At 42.6% G+C, this 24,348-nt stretch overlaps 1 protein-coding gene across 4 annotated transcripts in view; it reads left to right on the plus strand.

The window, feature by feature from the left end:
- LOC146683968 (low-density lipoprotein receptor-related protein 1-like) overlaps positions 1 to 24,348 on the plus strand; it is a 91,037-nt gene that overhangs the window by 25,242 nt on the left and 41,447 nt on the right. For all 4 annotated transcript variants that reach the window (XM_085444769.1, XM_085444768.1, XM_085444766.1 and 1 more), the window contains 24 exons: positions 6,118 to 6,237; positions 6,426 to 6,554; positions 6,701 to 6,961; positions 12,380 to 12,542; positions 12,943 to 13,165; positions 13,972 to 14,161; positions 14,271 to 14,414; positions 14,542 to 14,778; positions 14,929 to 15,109; positions 15,430 to 15,652; positions 15,741 to 15,930; positions 16,025 to 16,147; positions 16,427 to 16,567; positions 16,844 to 16,969; positions 17,377 to 17,493; positions 17,597 to 17,677; positions 17,764 to 17,931; positions 18,985 to 19,167; positions 19,897 to 20,094; positions 20,235 to 20,480; positions 20,761 to 20,958; positions 21,977 to 22,181; positions 22,332 to 22,496; positions 22,723 to 22,967. In XM_085444769.1, coding sequence (XP_085300895.1) covers positions 6,118 to 6,237; positions 6,426 to 6,554; positions 6,701 to 6,961; positions 12,380 to 12,542; positions 12,943 to 13,165; positions 13,972 to 14,161; positions 14,271 to 14,414; positions 14,542 to 14,778; positions 14,929 to 15,109; positions 15,430 to 15,652; positions 15,741 to 15,930; positions 16,025 to 16,147; positions 16,427 to 16,567; positions 16,844 to 16,969; positions 17,377 to 17,493; positions 17,597 to 17,677; positions 17,764 to 17,931; positions 18,985 to 19,167; positions 19,897 to 20,094; positions 20,235 to 20,480; positions 20,761 to 20,958; positions 21,977 to 22,181; positions 22,332 to 22,496; positions 22,723 to 22,967 — 4,257 coding nt within the window. The remainder of the gene's footprint in view (positions 1 to 6,117; positions 6,238 to 6,425; positions 6,555 to 6,700; positions 6,962 to 12,379; positions 12,543 to 12,942; positions 13,166 to 13,971; positions 14,162 to 14,270; positions 14,415 to 14,541; positions 14,779 to 14,928; positions 15,110 to 15,429; positions 15,653 to 15,740; positions 15,931 to 16,024; positions 16,148 to 16,426; positions 16,568 to 16,843; positions 16,970 to 17,376; positions 17,494 to 17,596; positions 17,678 to 17,763; positions 17,932 to 18,984; positions 19,168 to 19,896; positions 20,095 to 20,234; positions 20,481 to 20,760; positions 20,959 to 21,976; positions 22,182 to 22,331; positions 22,497 to 22,722; positions 22,968 to 24,348) is intronic.

Consider the following 24,348-nt stretch of genomic DNA (forward strand, 5'->3'; position numbering starts at 1 on the left):
CCTCTCCTTTTCCATTGTGCTGCTCTTTTCCTGGAATATGAAATTACTAAATCTAAATCAGATATTTACCATCAACAGTAAAATTTCAGAGTATCAGAGACCTGGATCAAGGGTGAGTCTGCTGAGCTCTCAAACATTGGCTAATCTTTTGCCATTTTAAAAAAAACATATTAACCAAAGCGTCTGATGTCTGTTCCACTATCAGCAACACAGAGATCTGATCTCTTTATCATTTATTGGCTTTATCTTTGTATCAGTTTACAGCTTTAGGCATTTGATGCAAGGTTCTATCTCTATTTTCGGTTTGCTTCCTTCCATGTGCTCAAAGAGTAATCGTGAACCACGCTGTATCAATATTAATCCTCCACACTGAGTTGAGTCATTACAAAAAAAAGTTTGTGTGATTAGTTGAGACCAGAAGAAAACGAGATGTGTTGAACCACAGTGTGGGTGAAAGTGTTAGTAACCCACACAGCGGTCATCACTGCTACACAAGCCTTTTATGCAACGCGGTGATGATGTCATCCCGTTACAACGTGCACTGCCCTGAGGACACAGGTCCAGCTGTTTTCAGTAAGGCAGCGCTCTACGCACACAAGTACTTAAACACACCGGCATGTGTGTGTGCCTGTAATGCATACATGCATGCCCTCACATGTGCACACAAATATACACTTACAAAGTCACATTCTTACTCATGCAACCAAACACATGAGCTGTGTGTCCAGAACTTTTGGCATTTGTGAGACCGCCTCATTTCAGGGAAAAGGCTTTCACAAGCTTCGTAGTGTTTGCTCGTACAAACTGCCAGGTTGTGCAAGTATACCTGGCCACTGATATTTGAAAGCACACTTTGTCATTCAGCGTTTCTGAGTAATTCTGTCAAAGTTGTTGACAAGCGGTTAGAAAGGGGAATGCTGCACGGTATTTCAAGCTTTCTAAAATAGGTTTTCTGTTTTTTCACAGTGTGCGGAAAGCCTTGGGGTTAAGTAGCTCGCTTTATGTACTGGAGTGATAAAAGGGAATCAACATTAGTGCTTTGATGGGATGTGAATCAGACAGTTAATTTGACACCTGACTGTATGCAAACATTTATAATTATCAGTGAAATTATTACACAAATGCATGAATATACTCTAATGTTGGTCACCTTTAAGTTTGATCTTGCGTGATTATACTAGTTGGAGCAAATTAGAAAAAGATGATATCATCCAGCTTTATATACTGGTCATCCCATATTAAATCTAGGAACAAAAGTAGGTTGTCAAAAAGGAGGGTAGTTGTTAAATTGATATTATTAAACTGCATAAATGTCTAATAAGATAATAAAGTAATTGTGATCATATCGTCTGATAAAGTCTGTGGCCGGAGTCTTCACTACATGGGCACACAGGTTTATAGATTTTGGACAAGGACACACAATTTGAAAAATGCCCTTTGAAGTAAAGCAGTCAAGACATCTCAACTTTAATTCAGGATGTTTAACAGAATATTGTTCAGAAAATGTTGGACTTACTTATCCAAGCTCAAAAGGAACCGGAGCATTGACTAATAAGTATGTTCATGGCCAGTTGTATCCAGTGTCCTCGCTATTTCATATATTAAAAACATAAAAGTTTATGGGCTGGCCAGAGGGGCCGATGGCGCGATATGGCAGCCTGGCCTCTGTCAGTCTGCCCCAGGGCAGCTGTGGCTACACCTGTAGCTGCCTCCACCAGTGTGTGAATGTGAGAGTGAATGAATAGTGGTATTGTAAAGCGCTTTGGGTGCCTTGAAAAGCGCTATATAAATCCAATCCATTATTATTATTATTAAAAGATCTGGAGTTGGTTCCAAGTGTTTCTAGCTGTTCATTGGACCTCTTAATGTGCAGGTATTTAATGCAAAGGAGGCCATCCATATTTTTGAGTGGTCAGAAAATAACTGCAACTTCCAAAAGTTAATTATGACATTATTTTGTCAAACCTCTTGAAGACTACACTTCAGTCATTGTACAGTTTGCTTCATTTTGAATCTGCTGTGGTGGCCTACAGAAGCAAAAATATGAACACTGTGTCATTGTGACATGAATGTATACAATGAGTCTGCAAAGCCATGGATGTAAACTGAAGCTTCACTAGCGAACTGAAGCATACAACCTCAAGATAGTAGTTCTAGTTTATTGTTAATATTGCAGATAAATGCGATGTATAATATTTTTATGGCCATGGGTCCCTGTGCCTTGCTCAGGACAAGAGCATTTGAAAAGTTACCATGTGGCTTTGCGAGAGTTCAAACCAAGTAAATGAAACCTGTTTAATCAAATAGACTGTTGGCAGTTATGAAGTCCTTCTGTCGTATAGGTGGTTGATTTGCAGGCCTGCGTTTCTCTTTTCTTTGAGGGTGAGGAAGCCTCTCTTTCAAGACGCAACTTTAGACCTGCCTCTTAGATGTGAATGATTGACAAGGCAAGAAAAAATGGGGTCATGGCAGTGTTATTGAGTCTCCCCCCCCCCCTCCCCCCTCTTTCAAGGCACCCCACTGGAACCCTGATTATTGTAGTGAGCTATCGCTGTTGTTTATGCAGAGCTTTAATTGTCCTTCACGTTCCATTGTGTAACTGTGCAATGACAATCGGTCATCGGACTTCAATCGGACTTGAAGCTGCCTGTGGAAATACTACATTATAAGCTTCATTCATGAGTGGGTCTTGACCTAAATTGGTTTATGGGCTGCAGTTAAAAGTGAAGGCTCTACAGTGCTGTAATCTAATCATAAATGATCATTGGCTGAAGATAAAAGAAATTGCATGTATTGAATTTATTTAGCAAGTTGTGCTGCTGCCATGCACGGGAATGTGCTACAGCAGGTGTACTTTGTGAGTCGTTGTACATTTGTGTTTGAGTATTTGTGCAAGTTTAAATTTAGACATGTGGGCAGCATACTGCCACTGTTTGGGAATAAGCTAGCTACTGTTTGCTCATTACTCAAGCTGCACTATGTGTGTTTGCAAATGGTTACTTTGCCCTATTTGATTATCAAGCCTGCAAACAACTGGCAGGAGATACATTGTATGCTCACTGACATATAGCTTTATAGTAATGTTAGCTTTTGCCATCAGCTACTGCAATATAAAGTGTGTGATAGAATCCACAATTGTAATGCTCACAGTCACAAAGTAGTTTAAGGGAATGAAGCGTCTTAACTCGAGATACAATAACATCATATTTAATGTGAACTGCTAAAACATGTAAGGTGCACATATAGACCATTTTTAAAAAGAAATCTTCAGATTGCCAGAACTTTTTTTTCTTTTTCTTTTTTTTTTTTACAAAACATGGGGCCAAAAAATGTGAACGTGACAAATGCCATCATTTAATGACACAATGTAGGATAATGTGAGGCTTCCGTCTGTGGCATGTAGAAGGCAAAAGCATGTGTAAACCTGTCTGCAGACAGTGAGAGCGCAAAGAATGTCCTGTGAAACGCCTTTCTTTAAAATGTCACACGCTGAAATCGCCTCTTTATACAGTTATGATATCATGTATAGAAATAAAGGCTTTTTTTTATAAAATAAAGCTGATTCATTTTCAAGCCACTTGGTGGATAGATTATGATAAATTGTCTTTTGCTGACATTCATTAAGTCACTCATTTGTTTTTTAACTGTATGAACTCAACACCAAAATGTGTTTGTCTCATTCAGCCTGTGTCACTGCTGTAGCCAGCCTGTCAGCATCATGATTGGGTTTTAGAGGAAAATGCCAACTTTCATAAATTTCCTCACGGGCTGAGGAAATGAGTCCAAGGACAGTTCTTCCCTTCTTTCCATCTCCACCCTCTCTCCTATTATTATTCATCATATTCATGCTATTGTGTCGTGCTAATCACACCATTTACTCGTGTGTGTGTGTGTGTGTGTGTGTGTGTGTGTGTGTGTGTGTGTGTGTGTGTGTGTGTGTGTGTGTGTGTGTGTGTGTGTGTGTGTGTGTGTGTGTGTGTGTGTGTGTGTGTGTTAATTGAAGGCAGGCCCTAATTTAGCACAAATAGTCAGAATACACATATTGGTGGGATTTTACTGAAACCTCAGAGTTCAAGTAGCAACCTTTTCTGTCGTTACTATACATGAATCCTATTTTCACTGATGCCTTGAGTGTTTACATGAATTTTAAGACATTCAAACTAAATTTGTTGTTTAAAAACTCTTTAGCCTGCTAGTCCTCACATCAGATGTCTCCCTTCTTCCACATAGAGGTCTATAGTGAAATTGAGGGTTGCCATCCTTGCAGTAACAGGATCAATGACTCTGGCGTGCTGGTTTAAGACTGAAGGTCTCCAGTGTGTCACTGTGTGATTTGTTTGCTTCGTTCATTAGCTCTGGTCAAACGTCTGACATACAGCTGTTGTTTGTTTGCTTAGAGCTGGAACGTTCTAACCTCATCCTCGAGTCCTGTATGTGCAGTTTACACCTCCAGCCTCTCCTCTCCCTTCACTTTCTTGTTTTTCTTTTCTTTTTTAATTGTTTCTTCAGTTCTTTCTCCATTCATCTGTTCTCCTCTGAGGTTGGATCAAGTACGTTTTTCATGTTCACATCCCAGAATCTTTTTTTTTTTTTTTTTTAACTGTGACTAAGGTAAAATATTACATTTGTTCAGCGATACATTAGCCTTAATTTTAACATGAATTCGCTCTCCATTTAAATCCAGAACCTACTTTGACCAAACTCTGTCAAATGTATGAAAACCAAATCATCCTTTTTAATTCATAGGACCGTTATTATAACGGATCGTTACAGATTCCACTTAATAATTTTTCATTTGTTGGATTTTTATGAATAGCGTTTATGGTATATAACAGAATAGTCCTTAATATTAGAATATTCCTTAATATAATATATAATATTTAAGTATAATGTCACTTTGTTTCACCCAGCCTTTGCTAAATGGAATCCATGAACCTGGGCTGTGATAAACATGCTGGGTATTTTAGCTCTCTGCTTGCCTGTGGTCTCTCACAGCGTGAGCGTTGCTGAGTGGATTCGATATGGGCCACAATGTTTGCTGGAGACTCTTCCTTTCAACGGAGCCACAACAAAAGAGTCATTATTGCCTAAAGTGCCACAGGCTTTATATAATAAGGGTCCTTCAATAGGTCCAGTCTCCACTCTTCACAGCCGTGCCACGACTAGCTGCAGTACACATAGTGTATGAACGATTATATTGTTTTTGTTGGAGGTTGGGCTAAATGTCTTTGTGCTGCTAGAAGCCTCCTTTTTTACTTATCTTTTCTATTTTTGGGGGAAATTTGCTTTGACCTTAAGTTTTGTTTTTTCTATGCTCTCTCTCCTCGGTCCTGCTGTTCATATTGATATGAGGTTAGAAGATGAAGTCTTATCTAGCTAATAATCAGTCCTAAAACCAATTTTAAAAAAGAATTGACTTGTTAATCTGGTAATTGAGCAGCAAAATAAGTAATGACTTAAAGTGGTTGAAAGTTCCTTTACAAAAATGTTTGTTTTAATGCAAATAGTTGTATGGTGAACACTGATTCATCTGTGTACTTTACTTTGGAATATGAAACGATTTATATGCGTGTCTCTGCTGAGGGAGCTTTGGAAATCCTCACTGAATGAGGAAAAAGTCACCTTAAAGCACCATGACAAACAGTACATACTGTTTTAATGTATTTAGACTCATGAGCAGTGTCATGTGACAAGAATCTATCACAGCCACACAACCCTATTTATGCTCTTGGCCCGACACACACCTCTGCATGCTCATGCACAACCTACAGAGGCCATGAGGATGTGCGGATTCCCCTCTTTCATTTCATGCCAAAAGGATGTGACCGTGAGTTTCCTCTGAGGCTGGAAAAGAAGAAGCTCTCTAATGTGTGCACATTCGAATCACCGCGTCTGTCACATGCACAGATGAATACACACGCTTAACCACAGTCCTTTTGTCTCATACACACATTCACATGCACTCGCAGTCTTGCAGTCCTGTAAGACAGGATAGGATTGGACACGATAGCATGCCTCTGTAAAGATTGCCCTGGGATCATCCCTGCTATCCTTAATAGTATTCATGTTTCAGCAGTATTTAACACGCTCTATGTTGCTCTGTTTTCCCTGGTTTAGCAAACGCACCAGACTGTGCCTCCCATGGGTGCGAGATTGGCTGTGCAGTGACTCATGATGGGCCTCGTTGCTACTGTGGAGATGGTTACGAGGTTGCTGCAGATGGAAAGAAATGTAAAGGTGGGTGGTGATTTGGCAAATTCATTTTAGTTTGGCCTAAGACAAACAGAAAGTAACCATCTGGTTGCTGACTGCAGGGGACAGCATGTAGAGGTGATTCAACCAGCCTTTGGAAGAGAAGAGAACACTATCTTAAAGTTTCATCATTTACTGTGTGTGTTAATGCGCTTTTGTGTTTCTTTGTGTAGATTTCAATGAGTGTGGTGTGTATGGAACATGCAGTCAGACATGCACAAACACTGAAGGCAGCTACACCTGCAGCTGTGTGGAGGGCTATCTCCTGCAGCCAGACAACCGCTCCTGCAAAGCCAAAAATGGTGAGGGGGTGGACAGGAATCGACAGAGCCCAATGATTATAGTTCACGCTGAACCAGGAAATGGATGGCCAAAACATTATGCAGGAGATCATATTCCTTCCTAATATTTTCTCTCCTCTACTTAAAAATTTGTTAACCTCACCCAGAGCCTGTGGATCGTCTGCCTGTTCTGTTGATCGCCAACCTTAACAACATCCGATGCACCTCCCTGAGTGGCTCCGCGACCCGGGTTCCTTCCATCGCCACCAAACAGACCATGGCTATGGACTTCATCTATGCGGAGGAGACTGTTTGCTGGATAGATGTGGGTGATACCCCCGCTGCCACCCAGCTTAAGTGTGCCAGCATCCAAGACCTGAAGTCTGTCAGTAACAACCGCACCATCAACATCTCTCTCAGCTTGCACCGTGAGTAGAAGTTTACAGACAGTTGTTGACATAGTTTATATTTTCCTGTTTTCTTTAAAAGTGGTCAGCTGTGGGTTTGCTAGCTCAAACTCTACTGTAAGCTTGTCTCCCAAAAGCAGCTCAAACCAACTTGAAAGTGCCAAGAAGAAATGCTGAGGCCAACTTTATTTTTCAAAAGATTTTTTTTCCTCTAAAGAACAGGGGCACCCTGACACACCACTAAACTATCCCATAGAAGCAATGTGTGTGTAGCAGACTTACAGTTATATAATACATACAAGGCTTCCAGCATGCCTTTAGTTATTCATTTGCATACTTCTTGACAGGTAAAAGCAACCTGCTGGGAAGTTTGATTCATGCACTGACTGTGCGGAGCTTTTCAGAAGCCTGGAAAAGTATTTTTCCGCTGCTTTTGTTTGACCCATGCTAGTATGATCAGACACTGGTCTCTTATGTGATGGTATTTGGCACTAGGGTTTGCCAGACAAAAGTGCTCTCTGCCTTTTTCTAAGTCTTTCCCAGGACTGTACATTTTGTCCTCTGAGATGTGGTGGATAGGCAGCACATCTGTTTTGTGAAGGTAGCATTGTCATTGTGCATTGTCTGAACTCACAGGCTCCGAGTAACAACCAGATGCACACAAATGGATGTGCACAGTATATGATTACTTCCTATTGAGAGACTTACTCATATAATGCTGAAATGAATTATCTGTGATTGCAAGCCTGCCAAGGTCTGTTTTTATTCACCTGGCTGACAGAGCCGTTACTCTCTAAGAATGGGGGCAGAATTTGCAGACAAAACACAAAAAGCAAGGGCATGGTTTGCATGCTCGTAAACACATACATGCATGTGAGAAGTTTTCCCTTGAGAACCTGGCCCCAGGCGAAGAACAGCAGACAGGAAGAAAACAAGTGGAGTATCTGGGGTGTGTAGACCCTGAAGTGTGGGACACAAAACCTGTGTCATGATTGAAAGTGCCTTGGCTCATATCCACTTCAAATGAAGCTTGTGTAATAGTCGTCACTGTTGACAGCCGGGGCAGAGGCTAGAAGCTTTAGAAACTCTGGGGTTTTTCCAGTCTATTGATTCAGTCATGAGTCCCTCATATCCCGTCTCTCCCTTATTGTGTTGGCTTTTTGCTGTTGCTTTTTGGTCCAGTGCTCTTTTGAACCCCGTCTTCTTGAAAGCACAGCGCAGTTATATTTCGGGGAAAAACATTTCTATCAACCTGAAGAAGCACTGCTGATAAATGTATTTGGCGAGTGTCAGATATCAGATGTCATACTGAAGATACCTGTGGCATACTCACTGCAGCTCTCGCCTAAATTAGGAATCCGTGATCTGATTTGATATAGAAAATGTCCACAGTCACACGGAATATTATTATCATTTTAATAAAAGAGTCAAAACTCACAACTGGTCGTGGCAGATGGCTCCTTATTCCTGATCCTGGTTGTCCGGGTTTCTTCCTGTTAAAAGGGAGTTTTTCCTTCCCACTCTCGCCAACTGCTTGCTCATGTGGGATCATCTGATTTGGGGTTTTCTCTCTGTTAGGGTCTTTACCTTACAATATAAAATGCATTGAGGTGACTGCGGTTATGATTTGGCAATATATAGGTTTAATTTAATTTAATTTAATCACCGATTTTTCTATTTCTGGTATGCAAACCCGAGTCCACGTTCCCTGATAGTGTGCTCTTTTAAGTGGTCTAAGGGATAAATTATTGTGAGGTGTGGAATCGGGAGAAACACCAAATGAAATTTAAAGGGAAGGATGAAATTGAGAATGCGAAACCGAAGGTAGTTATATGATACACCTTGAAGCAATATGTATATGTGAGTGGTCATATCAATGGTATTCACATTCCTCTGTTGGTTTATGTCAGCCTGAACACTCACTTACATTCCTCGAGCCGTCTCAAGTCATGTCCAGTCAGGTCACTTCAGCATGCGCACGCACACAAACCCAAATACCTTTGAGTCGTTCAGCCATTACTTAGTAACATTATGTTTCATGAAGTGAGATTTGACACTTTCATCCATTCTTTTGTTGGATTTTTTCATTATATATTGTTTTCCTCTGTATCCTTTTTACTGCGACGCTTAAAAAAGAAAGCATTTTGAGATAAGAGTGCACCCGTACAACCTCCTTCAACTCAAAATCTGCTCATAAAACTGGTCCAAACCTGTTCGCTACAGAGGTTTTAACATATTCGCTTCTGCCCTGAACTTTTCCAGATGCTACCCAGAGGAATTTTTTGTGACAATTAAAATAGGCGAATGTGTCGGACCAGGCTTTAAACAAATTTTATCATTCCAGGTCCCTTAGTGCGGCGTCTGTGTAATGTACATTAGGCTTAATAAAGGAGGTGATTGTCCAGAGAATAGACAGTAAGGACGTGAGCGTGCTGCTTTGTGTCATATCCTGTGAAACCTGGCAGCAACCGTCGCCTAAACCAAACATAGTATTTCAGGTAGTAAGCATCTCTCTGACATGGATAATGTCCTGCTGTCCGCAGGACATTATCCATGTGTGAAAAGGAAGCTGCAGACAATGTCTGGACCTGATTCACTGGACATTCATGTGTATAAACTGCTTATGTCTGTTCTGTTTAATAGAAGCAGGGATCAGGTGCTCTAGTAATAGCACGCTGGGCAGACTTAGGGATAGGTGTAGGGTTGATGCAGGGTTCACATGAACTGGTTGATTTATAGCTTTTGGGAGCCTGAAAGAGAAGCGCAGATAAGTGTACAAAGGTTCCAGATGTGGCCAGCTCTGTCTGCATGTTTAATTCTCCTACTGTGAAGATAAAAGGAGAGCAGAGCTGACCCGTCCCATCCTCTCCACCCTCTAAGCGGAGCTCCACAGCAGGGACCAGCACATCTCACCATGTCTGTCTTTCTGATGTTGTCCTTTTTGGGCATCTTTTTCAGAAGGTTTCATGTAAGGTTTTTGTCTTTCATCAGATCTTCTTATCTAGGTAATTACATCTCCTTTTTACTTGTTCCAGGGGGAGATTTGCCATAGTATAACTGCCTCTTAAATAGAGGTCAAATGTCACATCCCTGTAGACAAGCATAATCGCAGTACTCCCAAAACTCTGCTCTTTAGGGGTCAGTGACGTTTTTGTGCAGATTAATAGGATCTTCTTGGCACAAAGAGGATTATGGAAGCTGAAAAATCAACATCTTTCCTGCTTTGTACTGACATGTAAATATAAGAAGACATTTGTCTAGTTTGAAGAACTGCTAAGGCTGTGGCCTTGTATGCTTCCTATTTTTTTTTTTTTAAACCTTTCCTCCAAGTGCTTTAAGCTGTAGGTGTAACAGGCAGGAAGAGAAAAAGGGGGTTGGAGGGTAGAGTGGTTAGATGAGAAGAAAGAGGTGGGTTCATTCAGTTTCCCAGCAAACTTTCCACTTACCAGAAGCTGCATCAGTGGAGACGTCAACAGACTGCCTGGCTCTCTGGAGTAAGGGGCTCCGTAGGTTGTTACACAACGCAGCAGTCACTGGGTTGCACAACTGTCTCTGTACTCTGTATATGAATCTAATCAATGCCTTGTGCAGGCGTGCTTCCAGCTGGATTTTTGTAGAGGAGTTGGGTTTTAGGAGAGATACCAATGGGAATATCACTATCCCTTTTAACTTCATGAGAAACTTTTTCTTTTGTCAGAATTCTGATCCTGGTGTTTTTGAAACACCCAGGACTGCTGAACATTTGCTACTTGCCTATATAGTTTTGGCCATGTTGTTTTTTAGTTTAGTTAATGTATAGTCAGTTTTGATGTGAGATGGTCAGAGTTATCAATCTTCTCCTCAATCGCATAAAAATGTGTTATTTATGGCATTTCATCAAGCAAACTTCAAATCTCATGTAGTCCTTGCATTTTGAAGTTCTTTGCCGCTTTGATCGAAGCATTGCTGCAGCGTTCCAGTGCAGTTATTTCTCTAAATGCTCAAAGCTTGGGGAGAGGTTACTGGCTCACTTTCAGATGTGTTAACGCATGCAGCCCAAATTAAAGTTGGCGCTTTCTGATTTTGGTCCCTTTGTTTTGGTCATGATGTGGTCTCCATCCAAAAACAGTTTTTGGTGTCTAAGATGATTAAATGGGGACACGTTGGCAATTACAAACAATTAACTGTGATAGATTGGCAAAAACTACTGATTGAGTCAAACTGATTGCAACATACTGACAAACTGTCTGCATTTACAAATTGGACAACAGTTCTTTATAAACCTGCCAATCTGTCTGAGAGGGAGGGAACCAGGTGACCACTGTATGATTGTGAGTGGTTGAATGTGTTGCTCAAGAGTGTTGCACGTTGCACGCGATGACCAGCAATGCCCCAAATGGACAACCAGTTGATCACCACAGTACCTGCAGTCTGATTGCAAGTAGCTGTGGTGATTGTGGAAAAAATTCAGTGCCATCAGCGGGTAGCCACCTATTTATTTATTTAACTCTACCTAGCGAGGATATTGCCACCCTACTTTCGGTCTAGTGTAAGAGAGCCATTAGATTTGATCTGTTTACATCCTTTTTAAAAAAAAATTCTTATCAGAGTTTATATTATAATCTAAATGCATATAATGAAGAGTTGGAAATTTTAGCAGAGGTTTGGAAAGGCACCTCAGGTTAACACACTTGAAATGGTTAATGGAGGCATATGTAAACAAGAGCGTGTGTGTGTGTGTGGTCACTTTGATAGTGCGTGTGTGTGTGTGTGCAGTGATCTGGTTTGCTTTTAAAGAATATGCAGTGGAATCTGTTAAAACAACCATCTCTTCCCATCAGTGCATCCATCTGCAAAGTTTCTTCCTTAAACTGACTTAAAGTGGATACAAAATGTTGACATCCTTCATGAAGGTGTCGCAAGAGTTTCGGGTCAGTTTGACTCATATTAGCAATCATGTAGACCCTTCTGCACTGCACACATGCAATTAATGGGTCAGTGTCAGCTTAATACTTAATAATCTTACTCAAGAGCATGTCTTCAGACATGAGGTCTGCGAGGGAATTCTGTCTTACTCACTGATAAGAGTTTACAAAGTTTAGAAAGTGCTGGACTTCACCTCTAACTCTTAACACAACACCTTTTTCTTTTCCTTTCCTTCCCCGCACTCTACATGCTTTAATCAAACACAAGTGGAATGTTTGTAATGGACAACCTGCAAGATTACACAATAAATAACATTAATTCATTGCTGCTATTTTTTTTGTATCAAGATAGCAGTAAGTATAAGTATTCTTGGAACGGTTCCTGATATCATAAAATTAAAAAAGAGTATTTGGATTCATTGTGGTTTATGACTAAGAGTTATATGACTGTACTCCCACAACCCTGTTTTTTCTTTCTTTCTTTATCCTGTTGTTTCATCCTCTTCTCTCCCTTTCTCTCCTCTGCGTCCATCAGATGTGGAGCAGATGGCTATAGACTGGCTGACTGGCAACTTCTACTTTGTGGATGACGTGGACGACCGGGTGTTTGTCTGCAACAAGAACGGCAAAACTTGTGTGACCCTGCTGGACCAAGAGCTGTACAACCCTAAAGGCATCGCCCTGGACCCAGTGATGGGGTCTGTATTTGCCTCCAGGCTCCTTGACTTAAGATTGCCCTCATCCTGTTTTAGCACTGCTCAACAGGAAAATGCTGTCTTATGATCAGGCGACATGCTGACCAAGCAGCCAGGCGAAAATCAGAGCACTTTCTCAAGACACGGACCTAGACGGGATCCTTCTTTCCGACATAAATACTTCCATGTTGGTTGTTTCAAGTTCCTGATACTGACAATCTGTTATCTGGTAGTTCCTTTTAAAAGGATCATTTCTCTTTTTTGCGATTGTCTTTAAATAATTTTATTTAATTCCGATGTCTAATACAGTTGTCCTAGTTGTGGTCAACTAAATTTATCTAGTCCATTTCCTTTTCTGTGAAACCTTCTGTAATTGAAATCTATCCTCTTCCCCCTGCTACAGAAAAGTGTTCTTCACAGACTATGGGTCTACACCGAGGGTGGAGCGTTGTGACATGGACGGGCAAAACCGCACTAAGCTGGTCGACAGTAAGATTGTCTTCCCCCACGGTATCACTTTGGACCTGGTGAACAGGTTGGTGTACTGGGCTGACGCTTACCTGGATTACATCGAAGTGGTGGACTATGAGGGCAAGAATCGGCACACCATCATCCAGGGTCTGATGGTGAGGATTTGAGGATCAGTGTAACCATAAGAAATACACCTAATCACACGCAAACGCACTCAAGAATAAAGGCATGCATCTTATCAACCCAGCTTGGTACTCACAAAACATCTGTTTTCCATATCTCTGATTTAATCGTATGTTTGGAGAAAAAGCTCTTTTCCCGTTTCCCGCAAAGAGTGCATGCCTCTCCTGGGGATAGGTCCTTTTTATTGCCTTGATTGATATTACTTAAAGAGTGTGTGATTTTCCTGGCTAGTGCCTCGCTAAACATATTAGTCTGGCCCTAGTGGAGCTTGGCTCAAACTTATAGGGAAGTAATGATCTTAATGAAATCAGGACTGTGGTGGTGGTGTGTGTTTGTGTGAGAGGTGGAGGGAGGTAATGTGATCTCAGCCCATACATCTTTCTGACAGCAGAGGAGAGCTGCACAGAATAGACCCTTATAAAAGTAAGACCCCTCTCTCCTTTACAGCAGATGAGTGAAGCCTTTGTGCTGCTCCGTGCCAAGTTTACTCAGACACTCGCTCTTTATCTGTCTGTCTGTCTGTGTTTCTCTAGTTTTCTCTGTCTTACAGAGATTATTCACATTCTTAAATTTAAACCGATCAATTGCTCAATAGACAAGTTGAATTAAGCTGGATTTGCAGGACAGTGTTGAAGATAAAATGTGCACAAACAATATTGCCCAAACTATTAGTCAGCCAGCTTGAGCAAACCCTTTTGCTAAGAATGCAGAGATATTATGTCTGACATGCAACATCTCTTTTTTCCCCTCAATGTTTTTCTCCTTTATCTTATTTCAGATCGAGCATCTGTATGGGCTGACTGTATTTGAGAACTATCTCTATGCAACAAACTCGAACGAAGGCAACCTCAACTCCAAAACGACCGTGATTCGAGTAAACCGCTTCAACAGCTCCGACTTCCAGGTGGTGACCCGGTTAGATCGGGGAGCTGCGCTGCACGTGTACCATCAGAGACGTCAACCTCAAGGTGCGCAGTGAGACTTTTATAAACGTCCACAAATAACAGTTACTGCCAGGCAAATGTGTTTTCAAAGCAAATCGTTACATAACTGTTGTGCGCTTGTTTCCTCGCTCAGTGCGTAGTCACGCGTGTGCTTTGGATCAGTTCGGAAAAGCTGGGGGCTGCTCTGACATATGTCTGCTGAGCAACAGCCACAAGACCCGAACCTGCCGCTGCCGCTCGGGCTTCAGCCTCGGCAGCGATGGCAAATCCTGCAAGAGTGAGTGAAGAAATTGATTTGACAAAGATGAAAACCTTTTGACTTGATGATGGGAGATGGGAATGAAGTAATAGTGGTTTGAAAATCTCTGACAGAATAATTGTTCATTTATGATGCTTCTCTGCAGAGCCGGACCACGAGTTGTTCTTGGTGTATGGCAAGGGTCGTCCTGGAGTCATCAGGGGCATGGACATGAACGCTAAAGTGCCCGATGAGTACATGATTCCGATCGAGAACCTAATGAACCCCCGAGCATTGGATTTCCACGCCACCAATGAATTCATATACTTTGCTGATGCCACAAGCTACATCATCGGGCGGCAGAAGATAGATGGCACAGATAGAGACGTCATACTGAAGGATGGTAAAGACTGAAAATTCAGGCTACTAAAAAGAATTTGTGGATAAAAAAAAAAAAATAATGAAGTCAGCTTATTTCAGATTCAGTTCTATTTATTCTTTTGGATTGGACAGCCAGTAGCTTTTTCACACGGACTACTTTTGCTTATCTCAGGTATCCACACGGTAGAGGGAATAGCAGTAGACTGGATGGGAAATAATCTTTACTGGACAGACGATGGACCAAAGAAGACTATCAGTGTTGCCAGGCTGGAGAAGGCTTCACGGACCCGCAAGATTCTCATTGAGGGCAAGATGAGCCACCCTAGAGCCATTGTTGTGGACCCCCAGCACGGGTGAGACTTGAGGGGGGGGGCTGTTAACTTAATGAATCTTCTTTCCATCAGCATTCAGTTGAGATGAAGTATGTTTTGAGTGCCTTGCAGTTGTGTGGGCTGCTTACACGGTAGGTTTTTGACTCGCTGGTCACATTTATGTGTAGGAGCTGGCAGGTTTTCAAGAGATTCTTTTCTTTTAGATACTCCCTCATTTGCTTTGTTGTGGGATGTTGCATCAAAGAGCATCACAGCGTAAAGCTATATTTAACAGGTTCTGCAGTTCAGATCCAGAAATGTCTCACCTTTCGAATGTGGTAATACCTCACCTTGTCTCCCAGATGGATGTACTGGACTGACTGGGAGGAGGATCCCACAGAGAGCAACAGAGGCAAGATCAAGAAAGCTTGGATGGATGGTTCGCATCACCAAGTGTTCCTCACTAGCAAAACTGTCCTGTGGCCCAATGGGTTGAGTCTGGACATTCCCCAGGGAATCCTGTACTGGGTGGATGCTTACTACGACCGCATTGAGATGGTTTACCTAAACACCACTGAGCGAAAGGTTGGTGAAACTCTGGGACTATGTCGTATTTGTTGTCTGATTACAATTTTATCCTACTAGAATTTGAGATGCATTCTCGATTTAACAGGTGGTGTATGAGGGGCAGGAGCTTAACCATGCCTTTGGCTTATGCCACTACAAACAATTTCTGTTTTGGAACGAGTACCGCGGTGGCAGCATCTACAAACTGGACCAAGTCACTAAAACAGTCACTCTACTCCGCAATGAGAGGCCGCCCATATTTGAGATCAGAGTGTACGATGCACACCAGCAGCAAGGTACGTATCCTTCTACTTATTTTTTCCCTTTTCCCATTAAACATAAGATGACGTGACACTGTTTTGCGTCTCTTCCCACTTTGACTTCGTGTAGGAACCAACGCGTGTCGAGTCAACAATGGCGGCTGCAGCAGTCTGTGCCTCGCCATTCCTAATGGCAGATCCTGCGCCTGTGCTGATGATCAGATCCTTGATGGCAATAACGTTACTTGCAGAGGTACTTAGCTGTCTTACCAGTAGAAGATGATATTGCTTGGCAGTACAAGAGATGAGTTTAAAACAAAATCCACACTTTGCTTTCAATTTGCAAGATATTTTAAATGTTAGTGTTTCCAAATGTGTGCAGAAATTCTAACTAAGCTCCGTCAATATTTTTATAACTTTAAGAGCTGACTAACAAAAGCTAACTTGGTCACTAAAAAGCTTTTGTTCACATGCTCGCTTCTTGTCTCAATGGCTCATCTGTTTCTGCTCCTACCCCTGATCTCCTCTCTAGCCAACCCCGCCTACGTTCCCCCGCCCCAGTGCCAGCCTGGGGAGTTTGCTTGCAAGAACAACCGCTGCATCCAAGAGCGCTGGAAGTGTGACGGAGACAATGATTGTCTGGACAACAGCGATGAAGCCCCTGAGCTCTGCTGTAAGTGTGCCGCATCATTGTCATGGTTACACAGCAACACAAAGATAAACAAAAGGGTGTTTAAGGGTCTTAGCTAACGCAACCCGACAGAGGGCAAACTAAAGTTTCCAACATCTGTCTCTTTCCATGCGGCGTTTACGTGGCTGCTAACTCTGACATCATGAGTCAATACCGAAAAGCAAAGGGTCACATTCGACTAGAATGTTCTTCATTTGCTACTTTGACAGACTTTGAACCGTTTTCTAAGATTTTGTTCTTTTCTGTTTCTTCCCCCAGACCAGCACACCTGCTCAGCCGAGCGATTTAAGTGCCAAAACAATCGTTGCATCCCCCTGCGATGGCTGTGTGATGGTGACAATGACTGTGGAAACGATGAGGATGAATCGAACACCACCTGCTCTGGTATATACAAGCTGAGTTGCATCTAGTTCGGAGAGCATACAGAGAGGGAGAAAGAGAGTAAATTCCAGACCATACAGCTGTGCTCATATCGGAAAAGAAATGATGCAGTCATCAGAGGATGACTCCGCTTTAAAACTGTTTTAATTGGAGGAAGCATGTAAGAGTAAAGCGATCCAAAGTGATCTGTTAGTTTTCATTTAGTCATGCAGCAGATGCCAGCAACAATCTACAAAGAGTTCAGGAAGATGTATAAATCTTTAGCACCATTAGTTAAAGCTCTCTGAGTGTGTCAGATAGATTGAAAGCGACTGGAAGTACTTTTTGAGGCAATTTCGCATGGTTTGATTCTGTAACAGCGCAGACCCTAAAAAATAAGCAGAGAACAAATGTATAATTTCCCCTTTCAGCTCGCACATGTCCACCCAACCAATACCCCTGTGCCAGTGGGCGCTGCATCCCCATCTCCTGGACATGCGACCTTGATGATGACTGTGGAGATCGCTCAGATGAACCTGATTCCTGTGGTGAGTCTTTATTGCTCTTTCATTTTGTTGCTCTTCCTTGAATATCACATTTTTCTCTATAAATATTTTTTAAATACACTCCTCTTTTGCTCCCTTTCCGCAGCGTATCCAACCTGTTTCCCTCTCACCCAGTTCACCTGCGCCAATGGCCGCTGCATCAATATAAATTGGCGCTGTGACAACGGTGAGTATCATCCCTCCCTTCCCCACTTGTCACGCTGTACTGTAGAATCCAATCTAAAAATCTTGCGTGTGTGCGCTGATGTACAGACAATGACTGTGGAGACAGCAGCGACGAAGCAGGCTGCAGCCACTCTTGTTCCAGCGTCCAGTTCAAATGTAACAGCGGCCGCTGCATCCCAGAATACTGGACCTGCGACGGCGACAATGACTGTGGAGACTACAGTGACGAGACTCATGCCAACTGTACCAACCAAGGTAATTTAGCTCAAACTGAAATAGTCCTGCTCTAACTTGTTTTTGTTATGGTAGCGTCTGCTCTCGTGTCTTGTAGCTGAGTCAGGTTCTCGTTGTCATTTATCAAAGATGCTATCATTATATTTACAGGTTGCTATTTGCACTCATAAAGGGGTTGTCACAACGTCACAACATGTTTAGCTTCTCCCTATCCCACTTCCTGTACTCCACATGCCCCTACATGCTCTCCAGCTTCCTCTGATCCATTTCTGTTGCTATGTTTTGTGGTTAGACAACAAATCTCATAACTCTTTCACGGTGTCGTGCAACTAGCACAGATGTTTTGACTGTGCTGTAGCGATATGAACTTACATGTTTGGAGTGTTTCCTCGGGGTGTGCTGCTTTTTCATATGAACGACATCACATCTCAGTGTTGCACAATTACCTTTAGCCTTGCTCTGCCTAGAAGCTCCTGTGAACTGTGAGTGTCCGATGTTGTATGTACCGTTTGATCCATGCCGAAATGCTGTTAAGTCCCAGCATGCAAAATCCGGGCCCAGCGTGACCTGCTGGTCTAATGAGCAATCTGTGCTCTGTTGTGTGTGCCCGGCTGCGTGTGTTTGCGAGTTCTCTTGGCTGCCATCTGGAAGTTATTAAGTGAAATAAAATAAAACGGTTTCATCACTTTCCCCTATTATATATTGTGGTCCTGTGCCGCGAGGAGTCCAGTTTTATTTAGCTGTGCCGAACGCTGTCATAAGGAGATGTCACTGTGCCGTTTCTGCAGCGATGCATTTAATCTCTCCGCTACAGTCAGTGAGCCATGTGTATTATTGTTATTTGGGTTGGCTCAGAGTCAGGTTGTCACCCAGCATCCCAGGATACCTGCACAATAACTAATGACTGTAACGGCCTTTTCTTTCTCATCCCAGTTTTTTTGCTTTTGTTTTTTGGGCATCTGTTTGTGTGGTCTTTGTAGCTGTGAGCTGTGATTTCTGTTTTGTTCGTGTTTGATTGCTTCTCTGCACACATCATCACTTTTGCTGGCTAACTATGACATTTTGTCTCTCTAGCAACCCGACCTCCAGGTGGCTGCCACGGAGACGAGTTCCAGTGTCGCATGGACGGCCTGTGCATTCCCAAGCGCTGGCGTTGCGATGGCGACACAGACTGTATGGACCTGAGCGATGAGAGCAACTGCGAGGGCTTCACTCAGACTTGTGACCCTGCGGTCAAGTTCAGCTGCAGGGACTCTGGTGAGGAATTTGCCAGATGCTAGTTAAGGGTGAACTTTTTGGACAGTATGAATAAAAGATGTGATTATTTGTTGTGCAAGAAAGCAATGAAATGCTTTATCGCAGGAGGAAGAGAAAGTGGAAGATTTACTGACTGTCATGGATAATGTTCGACTGTTGCCACTGGTTTCCATTTTGTCATCAGGATTACATAAAAACTGGAACTTGGAAATCACTGTTTTTTGTGCTTGTGTCAATATAATGATGTGACTGTATTTAACTGTAAACTGTATTTAATAGAGGAATATAATAGAGATTGCCTCCAGACGTACGCAGTGATGTAAAATAGCAGTGCTTTCACTCATAAATGATTTTTGGATTTTCCTACAAGAAATGTGAGTTAAATAGAGATTCTTAAAATTTATTATAAACTTAATTTATTAACTGTTTTTTTTATTTATTTCAAAACTGCTACATATAAGATTTGTCCTAAATATCTAAAAGACTTACTCTTTACTTTGTAGACAAGTTGCAAGTTAGACCACGATTCGCTGTCAAAGCAGCTGCGATGTCACAAATACAGCTTCCAGATGTGACGTTTAGTGTGCTCAAACAAAATGTACAAGTTTAAAAGAAGATCATCATTCTGTCCACTCAGTGCCGAAGCAGCATTGGCCAAAATGTATTTTTGAACGGTGCGCTAACTAAATGACACAAGCTTAAAAATGAGTATTTTGTGGTGTTTTTCAGCTCGCTGCATCAGCAAAGCCTGGGTGTGTGACGGTGACAGTGACTGTGAGGACAACTCGGATGAGGACAACTGCGAGGCATTGGTGTGCAAGTTGTCTCACCACGTGTGCGCTACCAACGACTCCATCTGTCTGCCTCCCGAGAAGCTGTGTGACGGCACAGACGATTGTCCGGATGGTTCCGATGAGAAACTTTGTGGTGAGAATATTCTGGAAAAACTTTGAACTCAGAAAGCACAACATCTGTTCAATGTTATGTTGTGATTTAACTTACAATTTAACATTCAAAACACCTTTCTGGATAAACGCCAACCCTTTCATTTTATTTCTTGCCTGCAGACTTGTGTTCGCTGGGCAATGGGGGTTGTAGTCACAACTGCAGCATTATTCCTGGGGAAGGCTTCATGTGTTCTTGTCCGCTGGGCATGGAGCTGGGAGCTGACAACAAGACCTGCCACATCCAGAGCTTTTGCGCCAAACATCTCAAGTGTAGCCAGAAGTGTGAACAGGAGAAATCTAGTGTCAAGTGCTCCTGCTATGAGGGCTGGGAGCTGGAGTCTGACATGGAGAGCTGCAAAAGCACCGGTAAGCCCCCCCACGCCACCCCCCAAGAAACAGGGACTTTTGTCTTGTAGAGATTTTTGTCTCACTTTGCTTTAAACTATTAGAGGATTTACTCCACTAATAATGTTTCTTCAGAAGGCTGAGCAGCCAGCATTTTGACATATTTATAACTAGAAATGTTATATGGAGCAAATGTGTGAGATGTGACAGGATTTGATCCATGACCAACGTGGGGTTTTCGTGAATTTGGGATTTGGTTTTTCCGTACGCTTTGCTGAGTGAGATTTCTTTTCTCCTTCAGATCCCTTCAAGCCTTTCATCATCTTCTCCAATCGCCATGAGATCAGAAGGATTGACCTTCATAAAGGAGAGTTCAGTGTGCTTGTACCAGGCCTTAGAAACACCATTGCTTTAGACTTCCACCTCAACCAGAGCACCCTGTACTGGACTGATGTTGTGGAGGACAAGATCTATCGTGGGAAACTGTCTGAAAATGGAGGTGAGTTAGCTTGTTGTGTTCTTTTTTTTTTTTTTTGCTCTGATTTTGTATCTTATAATCTTTTTGTTAAAGTAAAACAAAAATCTTGCAAGGTGGTGATTACATAAGCAAATCGTGATTTTGACCGAGCATTTCGTGGAAATGAACTTCCGCTGAACAAATACGCTCTAATTTCTCAGAGCCAATTGTTTTTTCAAAGAGGCTGTGGTCAGCAGTGGTGGTCTGTGACCCTGAATAAATCCCGCAGGTCATGGTCAGCCTTTCGTGCTCCAAAAACCCAGGTCTGCTCGCCAATCAAATTGTGTTCTCAGCACAGCACTAAGGGGGCACACGGAAGGCTTTGTCTCTTCCTATTTGTCTCAGTACTTGCTGTGCCTGACTGCAGCCAAAACACTGATGTAGCGTAGGAGGCACAACACACTGCTGTTCCAGTTCCCAGCCCTCCAAGTTTAACATTAAAACAAGGCTCCTGAGCAGGAACATTGTGACCAGCTCATAGATCACCTCCTGCTGCTTGTTAAGTAGGTCATTTCAGCAGCTCCAAAGTAGTGGGCATAAACTGGGTAGTGCCAGCGCCTTAATAAAGGAACCCTGGCCCACACAAAGACACATAAAGGCAGATATCACTCCACTGTTCTTTCAAGCACACTGCAAAGACATACCCGTCTCGCTCTAATTACTACTGGAAGGCATTTTAAGACATGTGTGCTTTAACCCGGAGCCAAAGATTGATCACAAGTTGTGGTTTTGCACTTAGTTTGCACTAAAGCCAAATGTTTGAGGTCTTGTGTGTTTTCTTAGATGTGGGGTTTGATTTGTCTTCAGGGGTGTTTGTGATAAATGTGCCATCTTGAGATTCTCTCTCTTTTAGTCAAAGTAACACAAACCATGCTCCCCCCCATTCTTAAAACTTTGCTAGCATTAAAATTTCACATGCTATAAAATTGTCATGTTTGATGTGTAGCTTTAAAATAAAAATCTTCAAATTTTCCGTACGGATTTTCTCTGCTCCGGTCAGCCCTGACCAGTTTTGAGGTGGTGATCCAGTATGGGCTGGCTACTCCAGAAGGCCTAGCTGTGGACTGGATAGCAGGAAACATTTACTGGGTGGAGAGCAATCTGGACCAGATTGAGGTGGCCAAACTGGATGGGACCATGAGAACGACCCTGCTAGCCGGCGAAGTGGAGCATCCCCGGGCCATCGCCCTAGATCCTCGAGATGGGTAAGAACCATATATGGATGGATTCCAAACTTGGATATATATCTGATGGATATATTCATCCTACTGTTTCTTTCATTAACCAGTTCTCATGCGATGATGCTGTACACATCTGTAAAATCCCTCCTCACATTGATCATTTTCTGTCACCAGTATCCTGTTTTGGACTGACTGGGATGCAAGTCTGCCCAGAATTGAGGCAGCATCCATGAGCGGTGAAGGCAGACGCACCATCCACAGGGAGACCGGCAGTGGTGGGTGGCCCAACGGACTCACTGTGGACTACATGGAAAGACGCATTGTCTGGATTGATGCCAGGTAGCATCTGCCACTAGATTCTAAATATACGGCTCAGGTTGCACCGCATCTACCCACTTATTCCATCACCCACTCGCTCAGTTTTCTTCATCTCTGGCTGCTACACCAGTGTTTTGTTCTTTGCTTACAACAAACTACATTTAAAGAGCAAATAAATAACATGAACATACTTAACCTGATATGTCTCTGCTCTTACATACTATACATCTCTCTGTTGTTTCTCAAGGTCGGATGCTATCTACTCAGCAATGTACGATGGCTCGGGGCTGATTGAAGTGTTGCGGGGTCATGAGTATTTGTCCCACCCCTTTGCTGTCACTATGTACGGAGGCGAGGTCTACTGGACTGACTGGAGGACTAACACTCTGGCCAAAGCCAATAAATGGACAGGACACAACGTTACTGTGGTGCAGCGCACCAACACGCAGCCCTTTGACTTGCAGGTCTATCACCCATCCAGGCAACCCCAGGGTATGTAGCATACCAGATAAAGAGGCATAGACATTCACAGAGAAACACATGCTTGCATAGGCAGAGCGACCGTGTCACACATTTACCCCTGCTTGTCAGCATGGCTGAATGTTTTTGGGCTGTAACTCTAAGGAGAAGGGTGGCGAGCTCACAGTTCATTGCTCACCATGTTATTCATGGCTCCTGTTCCCCCAAGACAGCTGACCTTTTAGACCTGCGAGACTTCTTGTCTCCTCACACTGTGAGCGTTTTGGACACCTCCCGCTTTTGCCTTGTTGATCAAAAAGTCACCTCACTGTTTGGCATTTCCCACGGGCCGGGTAGGAAATAAAATCCTCCCCCTGCAACTTAAATGTCATATGTTGATCTGATCTCACAGACACGCATGATTGACAAGATTGCAAAAGGGTCGTCGGATTTATTTTTGAGCGTTTTGCCATGTCGCACTGTCACCTTGTTTAGTAGCCAGTGGTTAGGGGATCCCAAGGGTATGTGGGCAGTAGAGAGGCACTGGGTCTGTAATTGGTGACAGGGAAAGAGGGATCTGACAAAACTGTTGATTGACAGTTGCAACCAATAACTATGACAGTGACGAAGCAGCAAGCTGGGTTGACAGACCTGGAAGACAAAGGAAATGGGAAAGTACTTTACACTGCAGGCCACCTTTACCCTTTCACACACACATTTATACTCTGCTCTTGGCCCTTGGAGGGTTGGGGGTATTTCTATTGTCTTAAACTATGTCTGTTTCGGCTGTCCTTGATAAATAATAGCCAGTGTAAAATAACTGTGATGATATTGCTTCATACACTGGTCACAGTTTGAAATTTGCAATTGTTTTATGTTGAATGATAGCCTGAGCCCAGAATTTAGGATGACCGTCTCACACCATGACTGTTGCTGCTGCCTATGTGAATGAAATGACTGCAGCATGAAATGGCAATCTGACCATATCTATGGTGCTATTGTGGGGGAAAAAAGCTAAACTAAAACCTAAACTAAAATAAAAATGGAAAACAAAATATTTGGAATTCCAATGCAGAAGAATGTGTAGCTGAGTTGTAGCAGAAGAAGCCTTGTTTGTACAATGAGTTCTCCAGCTGTTATCACAATCCTGTCAAGAGGAAGTAGCTCAGAAGCAAATAGTGGAGGAGCTGCAGCTGTGCAACCCACGATCTCACTCTTACACTGTACAGTCTCCATGCATCTAACTTCATGTCCTGCACAAGTTGAATGATGCACATTGTAATGAATTTATACGTTTGTTATAGTCACGCAGTCTGTGGACTCCTTAAGGCACAAATCTTCCCCCCCCCCCCCCCCCCCCACTTAATTACCTTAAAGGCCAATAAATAAAGAGTAAAAGGTTAATTTAATTCCT

This window comes from Copadichromis virginalis, linkage group LG20 (assembly GCF_057382275.1).
Source record: "Copadichromis virginalis isolate Kocher_CV1m ecotype Utaka linkage group LG20, C_Virginalis_male_GT1.1, whole genome shotgun sequence".
NCBI classification, from domain to species: domain Eukaryota; kingdom Metazoa; phylum Chordata; class Actinopteri; order Cichliformes; family Cichlidae; genus Copadichromis; species Copadichromis virginalis.